The sequence below is a fragment of the Podarcis tiliguerta genome (assembly GCF_965153285.1).
Source record: "Podarcis tiliguerta genome assembly, chromosome: 1".
Taxonomy (NCBI): domain Eukaryota; kingdom Metazoa; phylum Chordata; class Lepidosauria; order Squamata; family Lacertidae; genus Podarcis; species Podarcis tiliguerta.
In genome coordinates, this window is record NC_139534.1 from 106,040,305 (window position 1) to 106,063,379 (window position 23,075).

Sequence of the window (23,075 nt, forward strand, 5' to 3'; positions counted from 1 at the left end):
AGTACAGTATAGTTGATATAGAATTTTCACCGCTCCGTTTATATTTCAGAGGTTTTCCTTTTAATCTCTTTGAAAGAATTGGTGGTGTAAGACCGTGCACACTCTCAACACAGTACAGATAAGAAGAGTTGAATGCCATCATGGCCAAGCCTTACAGTGTCAGTGTTTCTGGAATTTATTTGACAAAATTTATATACTGCTCGATTGTAAAAGACCTCTTAGGCAGCTTACAAGAATTAAAATAATCAATAAAAACCACATAAAAACAATTAAGAATACTAAAGATTAAAATTAGCAGTAGACTAAAAATATCTTAAGACATGTCAACATCTATGTGTCTGGATAGTCATGCCTAAATATTTTTTTTAAGCAGATGTTGAAAAGAAAACAGTGAAGGCACCTGCCTGATGTACATAGTTCCAAGTGGAGGTGCACCACACCAAAAGACTGATTTCTTACGAGTGCAGAACAAATATTAGTTGGCACCTGTAACAGTGCCAGTTCCACAGATCAAAATGTCAAGTGGGCATATATGAGGTAAGGCAACAGGTCCCAAGCTGTCAAAGGCTTTATATACCAATAGTAACACCGTGAAATTGGCCCAGTAACAAACTGGCAACCAGTACAGACTTCCGAACAGGGGTGCGGTGTGTTGATAGGGTCTCACTCCTGTCAGGAACTGTGCTGCAGCATTCTGCACTAACTGCAGTTTCCTGGTCAAGCGCACACAGAGTGCATTTGTTGCAGCAGGTAAAAGCCACTTCTAGCCACTGAGGCTACCTGGTCCTCCAGTGACAGCTGGATCTCAGAGCACTGCATACCTACTCCTTCAGCAAGAGGGCAACCCCACCCAGGGCAAGCAATTAATCAATTTCTCAGGCACAGGAACCATTCACACACATAGCCTCTGTCTTGCCAGGATTCAAGGGCAGCTTATTTTCCCCGTCATCCATCTCACCACTGCATCCAGCCACTGGTCCGGGGCCCACACTTATGGCATGTGCACTAATCAGTACTTGGGCACCTTCAGAGTGACACTTGCACTGTAGCCTTCATCCCACTTCCTTCATAGCCCAAAGCTCCCCAGAATACTATGGAGCCACCTGGACCCCTCAGTGCTGGAAAGAACACTTGGGAGCAATTACGGGGACCTTGAGTAGGTGAGGTTAGGCAGAAATTAACTCTGTGAAGAAGAGCTCTGGCCATTTAAAAAAAAAATGTGCAAAGGGCCTCTGTAGCAATAAGTGCTTAACTGTCTTACAGGAGTGAGACAGAACCTTTATGAGCATATGAAGCGGCCATATACCAACATGACACATCTGTTGTTCTCTGACAGACAGTGGCTCCCCAAGGTTCCAGGCAGGAATTTCCCTCAGCTGAGATTCTGCACCTATGACTGAACTTAACCATCCAGGGGTCCTTTACCTTTACATTTACCTTAACTGGAGATAGCAGGAATTGAACCTGTGCAACATTTTGCTTAGAAAAGAACTCAGACCAACACCCCCTTTACCTCTGCAGTTCATTTTCTTCTTTCTTCACAGCAGCAAAGGAAAGACGGAAGGCTGAGGCTGTATGATGAAAATGTTTATTGAAATGTTTTTTTAAAAATGCAAACACACAAGTCACAGGTTTACTTCATGCAATGAAACATACATTAACCAAGTTCTACAAGGAACAGCAAACACACTAGAAAAACTTTATCTCGCCAGTACCAGAACATATAAGTCAGTGACATAGCTTAATAAAATATCCTCTCAATTTTAAGCGGGGTGGGAATGCTTGGGAGGATGTGAGCAGCATATTTGTGCACAAAATTAATGATTAAGGAACAAAAATAATATCACATGGATCATAAATCACTGACAGAAATCCTACAAGCTACAGAAATTGTGTACCAAGGTGGCGTTCTGACTAGAGGGCATGTTGCAGCTAGAGGTTTGATCACTCCAGATAGTCTGTTCCTTTTGCCTTAGCCACAATGTTTGAGTATAGGCTATTGTTAATAGCTTGGAGTATGTTTTGCTATGTTCAATAAAGTTCAGCCTCTCTCTCTAGGTATCCTACAACTTGCCCAAGAATCAGCCCACTGATGATTATTGGTGAAACAGAGAGCAAGTGAGGCAACACCTTAGCTGCTTATACCAAGTTTCTTTAAAATGCTAGAAGGGAGCTTCTTAGAAGTTTGACTCAGGCCTAGGCTTAAGGGTTCAAAGCAAAAACAACCATCGAAGGAATTCAGCACTGCGCTATTATGATCATTCCATCAGTGCAAGCATTTCTGCTTGCCAGATGAAACAACCTCCCTGCTTCTTCCCCTGCGTGCTATTATGTTGGAGAACATATGCAGGGGGAGGAGAGGAGAAAAGCTCTGTTGCACGAGCCGGACTTGTTGCACTGGCTCCTGTTGGCTGAACTGCTTATTTAAATCTGGCCCAAGTATTTCAACTACGTGTTTTAAAATGTACTTTATTTCAAAGCACAGCTCGGCTGACATCAATAAACAGGATCATTTGTTTTATTTTTTTATTTCAACATCTTCTATGGGAGGAGAGGTTTGTGCAATTCAAAAGCTTACTTCCAGCAATTTGAACATAAGCTGGTCAAATATATCAACCCACTTGTGATTTTAATTATTTCAGCCAAGTCTCTCTTTTTCATTATTGCCCAAGCCCCAACTCAAAACATTTTTATCAGTGTATCCTAATGGCCTCATTCATAGGAATCACTCCACTACAGGCATTATCAGCCAGAATCCAAAACACACATTTAGTTCTACACATCCCAGAGGGGACTGGACATGTGCTTCTTGAACAGCAGTCCCCCATTCTGTTCTGCCAAGCCACTTGGGTGGTGGTGGGGTCCAATTAATTTCCGGACCCAATTCAAAAGTGCTTGTTTTGACCTATAAAGCCTTCAAGAACCACCTCTTCCCCATATGAACCAACCCGAAGCCTTCGTTCAGCATCTGAGGCCCTTCTTGTGTGAGAGGTCCAGAGGCAACACAAGAATGGGCCTTTTCTGCAGTAGCCCCCGCTTGTGGGATACTCTCCCCAGGGAGGCACATCTGGTTCATTTGTTACATCTCTTTAGGCACCAGGCAAAAACATTCCTCTTCTCCTAGGCCTTTGGCTAATTAAACAATCTATAGCATTTAAAACGGGCAGGGGGTATTGCTTGTGTTTGGTATTATGTTATGCATTTTTGTGGTTTTGTATTGTAAACCACCATGTGATCTTCCGATGAAGGGTGATATAGAAATTTAATAAATAATAATAAATAACTTCAAATAAGGCATTTTCATAGGAAATGGTTTGATGTAGTACTGGGCTTTGGAGTTCAAGAATTCGCTATTGGGCTAATGCAAGCCCTTTGGAATTTAGCCATTATGTTGCATGCCACTGTTCTAAAGTAGCAGTTTTACACTTTCATGTAGTCCAATTCTAGCCATGTTTCACAAGAACCAGTCAGCATATTTGTAGGTGCATTGCCTTAGGATTGAACCGTGTGTGTGTATTACTCAGTTCACAGGTTTCTTTGAGCAGGCTCATACATTTAAACCCAATAAACTTCATTGATCCAATATATCTGATGACACAAGAAAACAGCAACAGAGTTATTGTACAGGTGTGCTTGTTTAAACTACACAAACTGCCTTTGATCAAGATCAGGAGTTCCCACACTTTATCATGCTTTCCACTTATAGTGGCTCAGTATTTTTAGCCTGCACATCTAAGAATATGTTTAAACTTTGTGTTTAAACAAAGACTTGCCTGGTAGAAGGTAATCCTTGTCCACAGGTCAGTGGCAAGCAAACCAACAAATAAAAAATGACCACCATGAAAAGTCATTCCACTAATCACTCAAAGACATCAACATAAAATGCAAGATGCACAGCCACTGCATGGAGTTTGGTCTTGGTGCTGATAGGGGATGAATAACTATACATTGATGCTGTTTCCTGGTCCAAATAAAGTATATAGGAATATCCTTGGGGATGAGCTCATCTCTCTTCTGTAAATTAACCACAACTACAGTGTTAGCTATGCTTACCTCAGTTTTATCTGTAAAATGTTTTAAGGCCTTCTGGAAAGGTAACAGAAATATGCTTTATGAGGCACAAGTCCTTGGAATGGGAGACTTTACAATGCAATCCTATACATGTCTACTCAGAAATAAGCCCCACCGAGTTCATCTACACATATGATTGGATGCCTTAGCTTTACATCACACAACTTTTTCTTTATCATTTCCTGGCAACTGCATCCTGGTTAAGGAGATAAGGCTACTTTCCCAAAGGAGCACAAAGGGATGTAAAATTGATTAGCCCCAGATGATCATCTGTTTAACATGCTTCTTGCAGCAGAAAGGAGAGAGGAAACTATGTGCTTGATGAAAAAAACAAAAAAGAAATGATATACCAATATACCTGATTTATGTAATTTGCTACTCTAAAAGGCATTCAAAGGGTATTAGACAAATGGAAGGACAAAGCTATCAACTAGCTAAATGGCGCAGTCTGCGCACAGGCAACAGCATGAGAGGGCTGTTGCTTTCATTCTCTGCTTGGGGCTTTCAAGAAGCATCTGGATAAGGTCACTGTTGAAAACAGGATACTGACCACACAGACTCTTGGAAAGAACATGAAGGGTTGTTGTTTTGTTTTTATATTCTAATAAGCTTTCCTCTCACTTGAAGATTCTCAGAGAATTTTTTAATATTTTTTTTGGTAAGAGGCAGAAGCAAAATAAGCAGAAACTGGGCTGTAAAGAACTGAAAAACACAAAAGCAAAACAAGCCTTTCAGAAGCTAGCAAGTCCCCAACCACAGAGATCATACAATGGAACAGAGCTACAAATTTTTAAATTTAATTCAGTCATGCCAATTCTACACTTGCCTATGAAAGTGCTGAAGTAAAAATAAAGCACATAAGGGAAGATTGATGATGATTATAAAATATTCTCTCAATTTGAAACAACAACAAATTGCTGAAGTATTCAGTTGCTTCAAAAACATCACACAGAACAAATGGAGCAGGGATCAAAGTACTTCAAGTGCATTGTTACACTATATTGATGAGGTCTTCACAATTATTTTAGAAAATTTCAGTCCCTTTGGCCCCTGATATGAAATCATAGCTGATCTGTCCTAATGCCTGAAACTGGTTTTCCATTCCATCTCAAAAAATGCTTTAAGAATTACATGTATCAATCCCAGACAAGTATGTGCATTTTCCCTGGCTATCTCCCACATAACTCTTTAGGTGCCAAGATGATAGTTCTCCAGGGATTTTAGGTCTGTGATCCAAGAAAGAGATCCAGATTTCATGATCTGAAAATAGAACAACCATACACACATTGTGCCCTGGCTGCATCTCTATAGCTGAACAGTTCTAAGTCCTGTCAGTATTTGGAAAGGCATGTGGTGTGTGTGTGTATTTATCTTCAAACATGGTTTCAAAAAGTACATTACATTTGTATGTGGCCAAAGTGTGTTGGCAAAAGACCAATTTTAAACTGATTTAATCAACAAGAGCAGCACTGAAACCAATGTGTTATTAAACAGACTGTAGAAAGGAGAACATGTAAGGCCTTTGCTCAATTTGAATCTACTGCAGTTTAGGTTATTAAATCTTAATTTCAACTTCTGTTCTCTTTCCCAGAGTGAACTATTTCCAGCCAGGAAGGAGACATGGCCTCCTATATTTATAGGTAGAACATGCAGTACAACTTCAGTAGCAATTAACATGAGCAAACACACCTCTAGCAGGCATGGGCTAAAGAACAAAGACAAATTTATTGTGCTGAACAGAGATTTTCATATTACTTCTGTGACAAAAAGCAGAGAACTCTGTAACAAACAAACTTAACTGAAACTTGCATACTGTACTTGATTCACACAATCTGTCTTTATAGTCTCCTCTTCAAGCAGAACCAAAATAAAAGCCCTTGTATTGGACATATTTAGCAGACTCTGTGTGTATTGTAAAATGTGGGAAGTCAAGAAATTAACTTTCACAGGGAAAATGCTTTGAACAATAACGAACAACAGTGTTTAAAAACATTCAGAGGGAAGAGAGTCTTTAAAGCTAACCATGGGCTGTGCAATCGTGAGACACAAGGGAGCTCCTGTTTCTGGCTTCAAAAATACAGCAGCTGCTGTTCAGGATATTTATAGAAAAATAAATACACATACTGTCCTTTAAGCCAAATAATCAATTTGCGTTGCTACTGGATTGCCTCTCATTCTCTTCCCCTCCAATTGATTTGCAGAAAGATAAGCCCAAAGTTTGCTTCTTGTAAGTCCTGTGCTTTGCAAACTCTGTGCTTCTCACTTATTGGCCTGGAATCAGCCACTAATTTCTCCATTATCACCGCAAATAAAAACAAAATGCCTAGGAGCAGCTACAGCTGACTTCCACTTTAAAAGTTAGCAGGAGCCCTTGTTTGCCAGGCCTCAATACCAACAATTAAAAGACTTAGGTTTTCACTCCAAGTCTTTAACTTTTTTTAAAAAAAAGTTCAATGGAACCAATAGTCTCTTGCTACCTTATTTGCTTTGCAACTTTCCCTTCCTTGGCAAAGTACTTAATATGGCATAGTTAGAGAACCATCATGTCCGTTTGGAAGATAGATTCTTTGGCATTGCACCTTCTAGCACTAAACTATCAGCAAAAGATAGCTGATAGATCAAGGGCATTTCCTCAAAAGGTCTCCAAAATGTGTGTGTATCCTTCATACTATAACTGTTTGCTGCAATCATGCAAAGACCCAAGCAAACACAAGAGATAAACATCAGCAGCCACTGTTTTAAAAGGCATACTCCAGAGTTGCTTCTGGAATCCTGATAAATACATGTATTAGTCCTTTGCTGCAGAAAGGACTATGTGACCTACACATATATACCCTATAAAACCTGAGCTGTGAATGATAGGTGATGCGACTGCCACTCCTCTGAAATGTAACAGTTATCTGTGCCACTTATGCTGTATTAAAGACTGGCAATGGCCTCCGAAGCCTGAATGCAAGGAAAGAGGCTCTCTTACCAACTAACACCTGAGATATTAAACTAGAGGTGTCAAAAATAAGGCTGAGGAAAATCCCTTATGTGCATTATAGAACACTCTACACAATATCATGAGGGCTAAGACGTTGATGCCCAGAATAAAGGACCTCACTTGCCAATAAATGCTACTGCATGGCTCAGTTTTCCATCACTGGGATGGAAAGGGATGCTGTGTACTCGTATGACTGTGCACAATGGCCTTCTTGTAGCTTGGAGTGCTTATTGGTGGAGTGCACAGGCACGGCACAGCAAATATGAACAAGCATAACTATATTATCATATGCAAACTACATTATCATAATTTGCTTCCAGTGAAAGTGACTTTTTTTCCAATGAATCCACTTGTTGGAATAAATTGACACACCAGCCCATTTTGGGTTTGACACCCCTATCTTAAGCTACATTGAATTCAGGCAAAAAGTCAACCAATGAAAATAACATTAGCCCCAAAAGGTCTGGAGGAAGAAGAATCTTTGTTTGATGAATTGCTTGACTAGAATTATTTGGTTTATGCTTCCTTCTTCCATTTTGTGCCTTTTCTGAGAGAAAATACATGTAACTTAAAATTCTTTCAGACAAGCTGTGAAATCCAGGTATCTATACCAGCAAATACACACCAATTTTGCCTTACAATAAACTAGCTATATTTGCACAGAACTAGAAGAGAGAAGACAGGCTGGCAATGGCCTGGATGGCATACATACGTGCCATTTCAGAAGCTTCCCAGAGACCAAGCAAATGGCAGTGCACCACAGCATAGTAACAATGCAGTTTCTACAGGCTGCTTTGGCAGCTGATCCCAGTGATTATTTGCAGATAGAGGAGTAGAAGGTGATTTACCCCAAAAGAAAAGGCATATTTCAACTTCAGTTCATGGAAGTGCAATAGAAAGTAAAAGCAGACACCTGAACCTGGTCCAGTGATTTGCTTTCTATAACTAAGCTCTCAGATTGGTGTCTGCATAAAACAAACAAGCTGCCAATAATCACGTGCATCACTTTAACAGTGAGGAAGGGTTGAAGGAAGTCATCCATACATAAGCATAGAGATTCAGCCATCAAGTGTGTGCCTGTTAGGAGATACTAATCATGACAGGCAGCTTGCTTTGGTGTCTTATGGCCCACCCACTCCAAATCTCATTAACTGCTCTAGCTGGTATAATAGACATGGAAGAAGAGAATCTTGTTGCGTAGAAGTGAGTAAGAATTGTCAAATTTGAGCAAGTAGATGCCCTCGCCTGGATAATCATGGCTGCCTACTTGCACTTCCCGGTGGCTATCCCTTCGGTAGACAGGCATGATCTCCCCATAACGGGTTCGCAAATAGCTTCTGGAGCCTCTTTCCACATCACCAACTGGAATAGGTCCTGAGAATAAAAAAACACACAAAGCATCAGTGAACAAAGCAAAAAAAAAAAAAAAAAAGACTAAAAAGTGTCATCAGACTAAGGAAGATCACAAGAAGAAAACATTATGCTTTGCAGTGGACCATGGCTTTCTAAGTTAAGTGTCTGCTGATGACAATGAAGTTCTACAGATTTTCTTTTTCTAATCTCGATGTTGATTATAATTTATGTTGATGTTCAGTATGTGTTTTATGTTTTTATTTTATGAGACATGACAGTCATAATTCCTCTTCCCTCCATGTCCCTTTTCTCTTGTGTGTTGTATATTACATAATGTAATTTTTATTATGCCATCCATCTGACTGGGTTGTCCCAACCACTCTGGACGGCTCCCAACAAAATATTAAAACACAAAAAATCTCAAACATTAAAAACCTCCCTGACTTCTAAAAGTCAGATAGAATTTTATTTCCTTGGCATCTGATGGGAGGGCATTCCACAGGGTGGGCATAACCACCAAGAAGGCCCTCTGCCTGGTTCCTTGTAACCTCAGAGCTGCATCACAGCATGCTGATATTAAGGCAACAGTCATGACTCTTGCCCAGTTCTGCACTGACCTTCAAACTCTTCTTCATCATCATCTTCATCACTTGATTCACTAACTTGCACAGTAATTGCAGTGCTAGTAACAGAAGTCCAATCAAAATAGACTCCAAAGCCAATGTCATAATCTTCTGTGGCAAACTCCCAGCAGACACGCTTCCCATCAGGGTGAGTTGGCACCCGGACTGTTAACACCTCACCCCGTTTCACTACCATTCGGGCATTCTTCTCCTTTGTCATCTTTGTTTTGAACTCCCTTATCTTGGCGCTTGTCCAAGTAGTGGGGGGAATTAGAGGTGGAGGACGAGCTGAAAGAAACAAGAAAGTATTACTAGCTGTAATCAACAGAGGGCATAGTCTTTAATTTCATTATACATTCTAAATCCTAACACTGTGAACAAGCGGAATAGATTTTGCTTGTGCAATGGGACTTCACCTTCCTGCAGTCCCCCAGGCATTCTCAATATATGCTCTGAAGAATTGAGAAATCCCCTGGGTACATAAAGGAAAGAAGAAGAAAGGAGAGTCTCATTGTGCAAACTGAACCCCACTGATGCAATGGTGAATTCTGCTCATATGGTGGCCAACTTTCAAAAAGTTCAAAAAGAAATAGTAGTACTCCTCCACCTTTATGCTCTTCAAAACTGCAGATAACTATTTTTCTTCCTCTTCATCTCAACCCAACTTTACCTATGGATGATTGACACTAGTCTTTTAATGTCACTGACAAACACAATCTATCTCATATTTAAACAAACTATACACCCAGACTTAGTATGCATTTAGTTTCACATAGAAAAGCTTCTCACGGGGAATCAGTGACAATGCGTTTAATTGTCAACACTACCCTAACACAGTTGATTTGCTATGCCAAAAGGGCTGTTTTAAATGAATTTCTAGTCTGGGGCGGGGGGGACCACCCCCAGAGAAATATAGCTTTGAGAACCTTGCTCCAGGGCTGAATGAATAAATGAAATCAATTATTTCAGCTCTTTTGGTGTCTCCATTCCCTTGCTTCCCTCCAGATTTCCAATTGTATCATAGTGTTCTAGCCACGTATTTTACAGGTTGGACTGCCTTTCAATTGAACTCAAACACCACTGAATTAAAAAATAAATTAAAATTGAAAACAAAATAAGAGCAGACATAGCCTTATGTCCCAGTCTCCTATTTTTCTAAACTTATAAATCAATTTCATGTTTGAAGATTTATCATACCAGAGTATCAATATTACATTTGGGATTTGTCCAGAACTCTGGCTACTAATAAATAATACTCTGAGACAGTGATGTAGTCTTAAATCTTACCTTTCTTCTGCTCACCCAGTAAATCTGTAGTTTCCAGCTCTGCTGTAAGGACATCTACTGCTCCTGTGTATTCAGACTGTATCATGACTATATCACCTGGTCCTTGTGGGTCAGGATACTTTGTCATCCGCACTACAGCCTCCTATGCAGAGGACACAAGCTTCCTTAGAATCACACCATATATTTTTGAAATTACTACATTTATTTGTATTTAATTACTAAATTTTACCTGTTGATGCACAATTTCTAGGTCACATACCGAAAACCATGGAGATTTCTTAAGGGTAGGAACTAGATTACCAGGAGACTCTGCATATATCTTTTAAGACATGATACATTTACTGTGCCTCCCTCTACATAACTACACTAGTGATCATACCACCCACCCTCTTCTCCTGGAGCAAATGTAAAGTACAAAAATAGTAGCACAAAAGTGATATGTTGGGCAAGAGACCAGTAGCAAAACTAGGAAGCAGGTGCACTGGCTGTTACAGTGTATAAAGACATATTCCCCAGGTTAAAATCTGACAATACTAGTAAACACTGCCAAAATTGCCCTGACCTCATCCTTGGAGCTCTTCAGTGGAAGACAGGTTGGGCATACAGAAATTCTCCTGAAATGAAATCATGTCAAAGTGCATTCATTGCAATAATTAGGCTAATACAACTTTGCCATTAAGAGACATCTATTTCAGTTCATTTTTAAATGCATGAAGCACAGACCAACATTTGCATCTGTAGTCTCATAGCCTTACTGTTAGGAAAACAGCAGAGAATACAGAAACCAAGTGCTAAAAAATGACAAAATACTTTGACCTTTTTCCAAAGTTCAATTTTCAATTCCAATCTTATCTTTTAAGGAGAATCAAATTACTTTCTAAGTACTATATTAAACACTACAGCTACTCAGCAACAGATAGAAAGAACTCTGGCAGACATATTTTTTTGGCACACACTTCCATTGTCTCTCAAGACACAGATGTCAACAATCTTACTCAAGATTCTTATCTCTGCTCTCTAAATTCAAATGCTGCATTTGCATCACTGAAGTGACCTCTCTGGGGTGCAAGCCTGGGCAGCGTGTATGGAGGTCCTGGGCTGCCCAGATGACAGGACCCCACTCTTGGCTTTGCTGATATGGTCCAAAGAAAGAAAAGCAATACATTTGGCACCAGCTTGGTTGCAGGAGTTGCCAGAAAGAAGCATAAAAGATACCATCCAACCACCTTAGGGACTCCACTTTGGATTTGTGTCGGGTTAACTCCTTAGCCTTTGCTTCTCCTGAAGATATCCCAAAAGGCAGTAGAGGTCAGTTCAAAGGAATTCACAGAACTTATATATGCCCAAGTCAGATCTGTGTCTAAATTTGTTAGACACTGTTTGCAACTTTGTTTTATTGTGTAACTCACAAGTTCTCCAACTTTCTACCCCTAGGAACCAGCTGAGAGGCCTGAAAAACATTGGTGACCACCATTCACAAAATGGTAGTGCAACCCTAACCCTTTCCTTTGTATTTCTAGTTTGCTATTATAAAGAATATTAACACCTCTCTCTCTCTCTCTCTCTCTCTCTCTCTCTCTCTCTCTCTCTCTCTCTAATTTTTTTCAGCACCTCCTCTGGTCTTTTAGCCTCAGAGGAGGGAGACTTCTTTTCCCTCTCTCTCTTTAACCGCCCCCCATCTCCCAGCAAACTTTACTCAGAATATGGGAGGGTTGGTTTGCTGGTGCTGGCATTTTTCCAACAAAAAAGGCTACAGCATGGCCAGGGGACAATGCAGGTGAGTAAGGAGGCACTGGATGAGACATGGCACCAAAGCCCTATTAAAAGTGGACTTAGGCACCATAATGGTCCCCAGCCATTTGAGAAACACTGGTCTAGCTTCACCCTCTCCCTCATATGTTGCAAAGCCACACATATGTCTTTTCACACTTCTTCCTCATCAAAGGGTTTTTTAATTTTAAAATTTTGCAGACCCCAGAGAAGTAAAAAGTGTCCAAAAATGTATCCATGTCTTAACAGTACACAAAGTGTGATAAAGTGTTCTTTTAATACAAAGAACAGCCCCATAAACTTAACAGGAAGTACACATGTATTATGAACAGTATCACAAATAAACCTAACAAAGTGTATTGCCCATGTGCTACAAAGACGAATGCATTCAGAAATAACACTGTGCAGACAGTTTAGGAAGCCAGTCCCCTACCTCTTTTGGGTGCTGATGTTGATCAGTTAGGATTTCTTCCTTTCCTTCTACATCTTGCTCTTTCAGACCATCGTCAGCACTTCCACAATCCTTTGTAGCCTCTGCATTCACAGGTGACCCACTCTGCAGCCTCTCAAAGAAAAACAGCAGATCAATTCAATATGTTTTAAGAGAAATTCAGGATGTTTTCAGGCAGGTGAAACAATCATAAATGAATCTCCAATCAAATGGGGAAATTGATTAAAGGATGCTAAAGAAAGGGATGCTAAAGAAACAAGATTTCTTTAGTGTGTGTATTCCTGACACAACCACATAAAGCTGTCTCAGCTGAGCCAATGCTACAGTGAATAATTCTGCAGCTTTGTACTCCCTTAGGTAGCAGAAATACAGCCCAGCTGAGCCCGTCCAACCACCACTTCATAGCTGAAATACTTTGTAAACATTGGCTTTAGCAAATCATACCCTGCACTCAGGCTGATTAATTCATCTAGACAGAAAAAGTACATCAGAATAATGTGACAGCTTGATGCAAGCATCTCCATGTCTATAAATGAAATTTTCGCAAATAATGTTTTTTTAAAGATACATTAAGCCTTATGCAAATACATTTTACAGATAACAACACAGGGCTTACCAACAAACCTTCAGGACTAACCACAGCAGTAAGTTCCTGTCCCAGCTAACTACTCTGATCTCTGGAAAGATGGGAGCAGGGCAACATGGCCAAGTCTGGGGTTATTTAAGCTTGGTCACGCCCTCTCTAAAACAACTGATATTTGACAGTTTAACTGGCAGAGAGAGTCTGGCTGGCTATGGAAGTTGCTAGGTGTGCTTAGGGATTTGTCAGGCAGGAGAAACCTGTATAATTTCCTTATGTGGAGGAAAAGGACATGGAAAAGGACTAGAAGTGCTTTTAGAGGAGTGGGTACCCATTCTAGCAGTAGATGGTTTTAATAGAAACAATTCTGTTGTAGAGGACTATAAATTCTGGTTTAGACCTGAAACAGTGTTTCTGACAGAAAATAAGTACTGTGCCTTTAATAGTTAACCCTTCAAACCTTTTCTCTCTTTCAGTGTTCATTAATATTTTCATCATGCCTCAGCTTTAATTTATAACTTGCTTAGGGAATAAGTTGTCACAGTTGTTACTGGCGATCTTATAGGATGGTACTCAACTATGTTTTACTCAAAGTAGACCCTTTTAAATGAATTAGCTTAGTTGTATTCATTAGTTTCAGTGGGTCTACTCCGAGAAAAATATAGTGGAAAACCTCTCTCTGTATTTCTCTCCCTACCGACCCCCACCTATTTTTGTTTTTTTGAAAGCCCCCCTTAGGGTCCATTTTGGAGGAGAAACTAGCAAAAATAGTAATAATTTTAAAGAATAATCTAATTAGAATCTATTATCTAAAAGTAAAGAACATATTTCCATCGGGAAAACATTTAATATTTAAACCTCTGCTAGTTTAGAGAGCAAACATGGTAGTAATGAAAAAAAAATTACCTGGCATTCATGCTATCTTAGAGATTAAAGCAAAAGCCTATTTGGCATCAATGGGATGCTGCAAAGCATCCCTGGATGAAAACATAATTACAAAGGCAGCAGGGATTTCTATCTCCTCTATGCTCCAGAATTCAAATGCCAGGATTACCTAAGTTTGCTTTTAAAAATAACATTGTGCTTTCACAATAAAAGCAAAGTTTAACTCATTGAATCCCGCTCTTTCTCTTGTTAAACATGGTGCACTATAGGGCATTACAACTATAATATAATACAATTATCAATAGATCAGCATCTGAACACTTCAAAAACCCATCAATAAAGAATCAATATGGCATTTACAGATATTTTACAGGAGTAACAGAATATCCAACAAAACTACTGAATGAAGCAACTGGCAAATATTCAGTTATATATTCTATATTGCGAAGGAAAGCTGAGCTGATTGCTAGACTCCTTCATCACCAGAAACTCTCCTTCATTGCTCCTGAGCAAGACCTAATGCAGGCCTTCATTACACATATTTCCTACCTGCACTGCAAGGCATCATTTTCAGATGTGGCAGCTGCCTGGAAAGTAGATTCCGGTCTTTGATCTGAATCTTCATTCTCTAGAAGAGGGCAGAAAGAAATAATATTTGGTTTTTCGGCAGTTGTAAAACTCTAGCTATTATCCAGTGCTAGGCTCTTATGAGTGAAAGGGAGGGAGGCAAGTTTTGGCAATTTTTCATTTCCCCCTGCAGCCCCTTGTTCTCCCTGAAAAAGCTGCTTCAGCAGTTGAGGGACTCTCTGAAACAATGTGGGAGGGAGTGCTGAGGACTTCAGAGCAAATGGACAGTCAGCAAAAACTGCATTCCACACCTACTTCAGGCTATATATCACAATCACAACTTAAAAGACATACTCTGCTTCCTTAAAGTCATATAACAAGCAGAGCACAATGAGTTGTTATGACAGTATCCAGATTGTATAGAGTCTGAGCCACAGAATACAGATGTGGCAGCCTGACAGCAGGCCCCAGATTTAAGGCATCACTTGCTATATAAACATTCTCTCCATTACAGCACAGGACAAGCAAAATGGCAATGGCCATCAGTACTTATCATGATGCCTGCCAAACTGTCCCTTTCAGTTCTTAAACAGTAGTGAAAAAATCAGGGAAAGCATTAATATTGGGTGGAAACCAACAACCGTGGAAGGACAATGAGGAGTAACTTAATAAACAAATTAGGACCATCGCTAACTCAAACATAGTCAAGAAGAACACAGATAACCTTTTCTAAACAGGAGAACAGGATGACATTTTAATTCATTTAATCACTGGCTTTTCAGTAGAGATTACTCAGAATGGGAGCACGCTATCATTAGTTTTATTATTTAAATTCATTAAAGCCCAGACCAGGAGTGACAAATTAAATTTATAATTGTTTATAAAGCTCTGGTATACATTGTTTACCGAATGTAGATTTAATGTAGGAACTGGGAACAGGCAATGCCATAAGAGCTTTTATCTAGGTTGATTATCTTTAGAATTGTAAGAAAGCACAACAGTATGGTGATGGCAATGCGCAATTTTCTTTTCACAAGTTAGAAATTATACATATATGTACTGTAAATGAAATTCTGCAGATTAATCACATTTAAATGTGCCTGCTCATTTTCTGCATTTCCCCCCATTTCTCGGGTTTCTAATGTTCAGCTTTTCAAAGAATGTCTGATTCGGGAGAACAATTTGGAGAAATAAAGGAAAGTATGGAGAATGACAACCAATTAGTTTGGAAAATATGGAGAACACTGCTGAAATAATAGTGAGAACTACCATAGTGCTTTCAGAGCATTACATATATTATCTCATGATCCATAAATACTCATGTAAAATAGCCCAGCATTTTCATCTCTGAGGTAGGGTGTGTGGGGGTGTGAGTGTGTGTGTGTGTGTGTGAGAGAGAGAGAGAGAGAGAGAGAGAGAGAGAGAGAGTGTGAGGTGAGTCTATGGGTCATCAGGAGGAATCATGGGGTACTGGTTCTTAAAACGATTTTAGAAAGCCAGTTCTGAACATTTAAGTTCTGGAAGTGATTTGCTAAATCATTTTACAGGTAATTTTGTTGCCCTGCCCTTTTGTTCAGTTTTACAGATTTTCAGAAAACTATCCAAAGCAGTAAGTAAATGCTTGTTGTCAGTGCTTTTTTTGTGGGGGGACGCAGGGGTATGCATACCCCTAAACATTTTGTGAATCTAAAGTTTGGCCTCATCGAGGGGCATTATTTCAATATGAGTAGGAAAATGAGAGTACCCCTAAATATGTTTAAAGAAAAAAGCACTGCTTGTTGTGATAAAGTCTCAACAATGACAGTAAGAGCTGTTCGACAGTGGAATTTGCTGCCAAGGATGTGGTGGAGTCTCCTTCTTTGGAGGTCTTTAAGCAGAGGCTTGACAACCATATGTCAGGAGTGCTCTGATGCTGTTTCCTGCTTGGCAGGGGGTTGGACTCGATGGCCCTTGTGGTCTCTTCCAACTCTATGATTCTCAACTAATTTAATAATTCCTTCCTTAACCTGGGCTTATCATAAAAGATCCCTCTTACATTAGTGCTTATCTGCTCAGATGAATAGAAACTTTACATCTTTCCAAAAAAATTAAGGATACTGTACTGTACTACAAATACAGTAAAGCTATTCTACAATTTCCTTAAGCCAGTATAGATTTTGGCATCAAGTACAGTATTCAGCATGCTAAGAATTTCAAGCTGGTTTTGTTTGTATTCATTTTTTTAAAATGTACATTTTTAGCTCTTAAGGCTGTGAGCATAAGACTTGAAAATGTGTAGGCAGCAACTGACAGGGTTTTGAGAGAGACTGTTGAGCAGAAATTACAGGACAGGTGTGGGGGGCTCCAATATTGTTTGCATAATATGATTGGGGGCTTCCCTTTTGTGCAGGATTTTGATTTAAAACAAACAAACGAATTATTTAGAATACAGACCCACCAATGGCTTAGAAGTTCTGAGGATCACCACAATTAAACCATAAATAAATAAAGGGGAAAGAAGTGTGGTGAGGGAGACTTCCTCCCACAATTATAACAGGTAACCAATAATAGGGAACCAGAACAGAAGCAGGTATTTACTTTAAGGTTCTCACAGCTGCACAGTGAGAGTTGTGTGTTTTTAAGAAGGAAAGAAGTGCATTAGCTTTGCAAACACAGGAGGAGAAAAAAGTCCAGAACTCCAATCTCCATCTAGGAGAATCACCAGCTTGTCTCAAAGCCAGCACTGACACCCAATACTATAACAACAGATGATTTCATTTTGATATTTCACTTATTATTATTATTATTATTACTCAACATCCTTTGCATATTGATATTGATATGTGGGAGCTAACTAACATTAGGCACTGCTTATTCAGTGGTGGTGGGGACTTGGCATTTACACAGCACTTCCACATACATTATTTTGCTGTGATCCTTACAAACAATTGTCAGAAATTATCCTGCTGATAACTGAAGATGAGAGATTAAGTCTATGGCTTCCTTATGTCTACCGTTGAGTTCAGATGGCAGAAACTAGATTTGAAATAGGGATATTCTGATCAAAGGTATACTAATGTATACTAATGGGGTTTTGAAGTATTTGTGGCCTCATTTGCTAGGGCAGGATCTGCTTAGACCTGCCTTTTATTTGTATAGATTTTCAGTTTTTTAAGGTATTTATTGGCTGTGCTAGTTGTAATTGACTTCATTATTTCAATTGTTTGTAGATCACTTTTTCTAAGTGACGAATAAATAATAACAACTGGGGTGGGGGCTCAACTGCACAGAGTCTTAAGTCTGTGCACAGGGTGTATACTTTTAAATCTACCACTGATTTCTAGGATCCTCCATTTTAATGATTAGTCAACAACACATTTCCATTGCTTTCACTTAAACCTCTCTATGCTGTGTTATTACACTTGAGATTTTAGAAGTGAAGTGTCTGGTGCATAAAACAAGAAAGCAAAGAAGTTCATGGCGATGCCACTACTGTCTGCTACCTGATGCAACAGTTACACCAAGGTGCATTAGCCCAATTAGAAAACAACTGGTATGCTGAGGGAAAAATTAAACAATGCAGTAACCCAAGGGAACAAAAGCTATTAAAGGCTAGCTCCTGACAAACAAGAATATCAAACAAGCAATACTGCAGTATATTATGCTCCACCACACTATTTATTGAGGGATAAATAAAACATTGATGGGTACTGCAAAACATATAATGCAGTATTATGATTTTGTTCTGACACCTGTTCAACACTGTTCTACACAGTACTGATTAAGTTCTTGGTGATCTCCTTACTAAAGTGATTCTGTGATATCCAGTTATTCTTAACGCTGATCTTTCTGTTACAATGGAAATGAGTTTATGCTCTTTGGTTCCACTTCTAGCTACTGGGATATCAACAATTGTGAAGAACATCAATATGGGCAGCCCATCTTCAGGAAGTCTTTCATGCCGCAATTCTGCCTTGCCCCAACACACCTAATACCCTGGTCTTCTGTAATACACATGACTCTTCCTTGTACCTTGGTTTCAACTGATCAACATAAAGAAAAGATGACAATTTATGCAACCAGTAAACCACTTGTCCAAGCAACGACGATTGCAGAAAAATGCGTAATCTACCAACACTCAAGGCATAAATTCTGGTATGGATGGAGCTAGCATATCTACAGATGTATAGGATAGTGAAAGGATGTATGTAAACTTAACTTTAATTATTACTTGTAGCTTAAGCACTACAGTATGTTGTCATGGAAAATGGTGTGCAAAGCGAAAATCCAAAAAAGGTAGGGGTCCTTTCTAACCGATGCCCCTGGGAGGAAAGGATGCACTGAGTTCCTTAGGAAAAACCAGGGAACTACAATGACAGTCCAATCCTACAAATATTTATTCAGAAGAAAACCCCATGGTCTTCTTACTCCCTCGAGCGATTCACTTGCACCTCGAGTTTTCGAAGGCATCAATCAAACCAAGGACGACTATATACTTAAAACGGAGGTCTAGGAGGGTCTGTCTGGAAACAGAAATGGATTGTTCTTCCTACTGACCAGGAGGTGGCCAGCAACTGTCTTTTCAGGACCCCCAGCCGGCCTCAGGATGACTCTTTTCAGGCTTCTGCGACGCCTCGCCTCGAACACCTGCAGCGCCAGCAGAGCAGCCACAACCCCCAGCGCCTCAGCCCGGGCTCCTCGCCGCGCGCCCCAACCCCGTTTCCCCCAGAGTAAACGCCTCCCGTCGCGACCTCGCCGCTTCCCTCGTTTTGATCCCCAAGAAGCTCCCCGAGCGGCAGAAGTTCAACAGGTGGAGCATTCGCTTGCCACAGGGAGGGGGCACCTGTTGGATTTCTGCCTGCAGCGCCGCTGTCAGGGGACCTTCCAGGGAGCGAGGGAGGTGGCGAGCCACACGGGCCCTCCTCCCGCGCTCCGTCAGCCCCCGGGGAGGGGGAAGGCCCTGACAGAGACGACGTTTTCTTTTGCCCCCCGCCCCGCTATCTCCACCCCGCAGCCGCGAGGGAGGCCCCTGAAGTACCTGAGGAAGGCGACAGCGGAGGCGTGAGGCGCGGCTTCTTCTCGTCGTCTCCAGCCCCGCCAGCGGGGCAACTGTCGCCGCCGCCGCCGTCGCCGCCTCCTCCCAAGCCGTTGGCCGCGGAGGGTTCGAAGCGGGTGCCCACGGCGGCGGCGGCGGCCAGCACGTCCGACATGAGAAGGCGGAGGGCTGAGCCGCCCGAAAGCAGCCGGGGAGGGTCGAGCGGAGCCGAGCAAAGCCGGAAAGAGCCGAGCGGCGATCGTAGCCGCTCCCGTCCCCCTCCCTCACCCGCGACCACGACCGCAGCCTCCTTCTCCTCCTCCTCCTCCTCCTCTCGGGTCTCCGCCCTACGTAGTTCCCGCCTAAAGCCGGCCGCTTTCGAAAGGGCCGCTTTCGTCAGGCTGCTACAGAGGCTTCTCTGGCGGGCGGGATGGGGAAAGGAAAGGCGGCGCACTTCCCGGAAGCGCTGGTAGCCGTGGAGACCGTTCCAGGAAGGACGCGTTGCCATAGCGGCGCCGTTGCTCCTGCTGCTGCTGCTCCGGGCTGACAGGGGACATGCAGTCTCCCTCGCAGGCTGCGATGATGGAGGAGAAAGCAGAGGAGAAAGCTGAGGAGAAAGCGGAAGAGCCGGAGGATGCGGCGGACGACGACGACGAGGACGACGACGAAGACGACGAGGATTACGGAGAAGAGGATGACGACGACGAGGACGACGAGGACGAGGGAGGAGGAGTAGGCACCAGGGGGGCTCGGCGGAGACGCCGCAAGTCAGTCCATCCCGACTCCGGGTTCAAACTCGATTCCGCCGTGTCTGGCTCCGAAGCGGGGCTTGAAACCGAAGCGGGGAGCGGGGAGCAATCCGACCAGGATGGCAAGAGTCCAGCCCTGATGGGCCCTTACTTTTTAGCCTGGACGCCCGAAGAGGTGGCCGAGTGGATCGAAGCGCTGGGATTCCCCCAGTACAAGGTAAACAGAGTTGGCTTTGCAGCGCAGGGAGACAGCAGGATGCATGCAGGATGGGACCATCACGATGGTACAGTATGTGGAAGAAGGAAGTTCAGGGTGAGGGGAGGGGAGTCTTCCTGATATGACAAAGCGAAGAAAGGTTACCCTGAGCATGTGTAGAGTGCACTTCAGTCACCCAAATGGATGCTTTTGTAACACACTTTTGTTATTCTTCTGATTTGTAATTGCATTGTTTTGAATTATAGTCATGTATCCTAGAAGGTCACACACACACGAAATGAAAATAATCCTGACCAACCTTCACGTATAGCAGCATTGATTTATTGAATGTATTTATATCCTTCCTCTCAAAGAAGCCCAGGGCAGCATACATGAGAAGACATTCAGCTGTTTGAGCCCAGCTCCACTTCTGTGAATTGTTGGACCTTTGTTATATTTAATTAAATGCCACCAGTTTAAGTTAGTTGGAGAAATAAATAAAAGGTTTTGCCACTTGTCATACATACCACATGCTATGTAATTATGCAGTTTTGTTGTTGCTGATTTGTTTCTTGTTTTGTTGTAATTAGGAGTGTTTTACTGCAAACTTTATCTCTGGTCGCAAACTCATCCATGTAAATTGTTGTAATCTACCACAGATTGGGATAACTGACTTTGAGCATATGAAGGTAAGAGCACATACTGCAACTGGATCTTCCTTGTAGATGGAAGACAGATTATGTGACAAGTGATATGGGCATATGCACTTTTGTAGAGACTATATTTTTTTCTCTGGTTACTTCTGTTTTATTATACACCAGGTGCTTCCATGGTAGATTTTGCCACAGTGGAGAGAGAGCTGAATAATACCATTTTTTTTGGCAGAAGATGAACTGTGGCAGAACAGAAACAGTGCTGCATGTAACGATTGCAGAATAGGAAAGAAAGCAATGCTTTCTTACATCCTGAGAACAGGAGGTTGGACTAGATGGTACTTCGGCCTGATCCAGCAGGGCTCTACTTAAGTTCTTAGGATTACAATATTAAATCAGTAAAATCTGTCTATTGCTGCTGGGTCCTGTCTCCTAAAACTATTGATATTATAAGCTTATAGCTAAAACTAAAGCTTTGTTATATGATACTAGATAGCTCCCTGTGTTTAGAAATTCCTGTACATGACATAAAATAGCAGCAGCCATGGTAATTTTGGAAACCATCAAAAGAAACTGCTTCAACTAACTGAAATTGCATTTTAACTTTCCTATACTAAGTCATACTATTTCTCCATCCCACCCAGTGTTATCTACTCTGATAACAGTTCTCCTAGTTCTCAGTGAGAAGTTTTCTCCATTGCTTGCTACACAGGATACATTTAAGAAAAGATGCCAAGAATTGAAACTGGGATCTTCTATATGTGTAACGTGTTTTAGCATGGAGCCATGGTCCCTTCCTTCTCTTGCTGTTTTATTATGGGATACAAGGATGAAAACTCAACAGGACAAAAAATTTAATACACTTATTTTCCTAATGGAGATGGTTTTCTTAAGACTTCCTTTTGCTTTTCAGGAAATTTCACGACATATGCGAGAATTGCTGGAAATAGAGGAGCCCCCCTTTGTCAGAAGCATCTCTCTCCCCCGCAGAGACAATATGGGTTTGTTTCTGGAGCAGAAATCGCGGACTGGAAAACGAAGTGATGCCCTTACCTATTCTCAGTTTATCGAAGACTCAGGATTACGTGACTATGAGCCAGCACCACCACAGGATGGAAGTTCATGGAATGGAAGTTCACAATATAAAAGTTTACGGCGAAGTAGCTCGCGGCGGACCAGCTCGCGGCGGAGTAGTTCGCGGCGAACTAGTTCACAGCAGGCTAGCTCACATCAAGCTAGTTTACACCAAGCTAGCTCACAGGAAATGAGCTCACAACATGGTAAATGATATTCCCAAAAGAAATAAATTGGGGTTTTTAACACTATCAAGTTGGGTGTGGTCCCCATTCACTGAGCAGCTAGTTGGACTACCTGATCTTAAAAGGCAATTTTAGTGGTTGCAGAGCAAACAGAGATGTGCTTTTCTGCAGCCTAATCCTAAACATGGCAAAGAGGACAGTCATGCAGCTGTGGTGTCAACACAGAAACAGCACACAGAAACACAGGAGAGTGTTCTTACTGGAGTTTATCTTAAGGTCTTTTCCTTGCTCTTTGTGAGGGCTCACATTGGCCTGATTCACACAACAGCATAACCCTAAACCATTGCTTAGCCCAAGTGTGCGTACAAGTGTGTGGAGGCTCCTGGAGAGGAGATTGCATATGATTTGGTCCTCTTTCTGCTACTGCACTGAGCTAAGACATGGTCTGGCTTATAATATCATCCAAACACAAGCTTATGGTTTAGGTACCATGGGCAAACCATAAACTGTAAATCTTAGAGCAAATCTTAAAGCTTGTGGTTAGTGTGGAGAGAACAAAACCATGAGCCCAGGGATCAATGAGCCAAACCATGGTTTAGCTTAGTGCAGCACATTAGCAGTACAGTCAAGC

General features: G+C 41.4%; 2 protein-coding genes across 3 annotated transcripts; one reads left to right on the top strand and one right to left on the bottom strand.

Annotated features, from left to right (window-relative positions):
- Positions 1–1,572: 1,572 nt before the first annotated feature.
- TMED8 (transmembrane p24 trafficking protein family member 8) lies at positions 1,573–20,095 on the bottom strand (the record flags this gene model as incomplete). 2 transcript variants are annotated; one of them, XM_083448568.1, is made up of 6 exons in its annotated part: positions 1,573–8,431; positions 9,028–9,321; positions 10,336–10,462; positions 12,524–12,653; positions 14,556–14,634; positions 19,591–20,095. In XM_083448568.1, 6 exons carry the CDS (start codon positions 20,093–20,095, stop codon positions 8,214–8,216), a joined length of 1,353 nt encoding a protein of 450 aa, XP_083304694.1. In that variant the 3' UTR covers positions 1,573–8,213. The 2 variants fall into 2 exon arrangements, with proteins under 2 accessions (XP_083304694.1, XP_083304693.1); XM_083448567.1 differs by having other exon boundaries at positions 10,321–10,462.
- A 47-nt stretch (positions 20,096–20,142) lies between these two features.
- On the top strand, positions 20,143–22,510 carry SAMD15 (sterile alpha motif domain containing 15; the record flags this gene model as incomplete). Its single annotated transcript, XM_083448785.1, has 3 exons — positions 20,143–20,553; positions 21,123–21,221; positions 22,099–22,510. 3 exons carry the CDS (start codon positions 20,143–20,145, stop codon positions 22,471–22,473), a joined length of 885 nt encoding a protein of 294 aa, XP_083304911.1. The 3' UTR covers positions 22,474–22,510.
- Between the last annotated feature and the right edge of the window lie 565 nt (positions 22,511–23,075).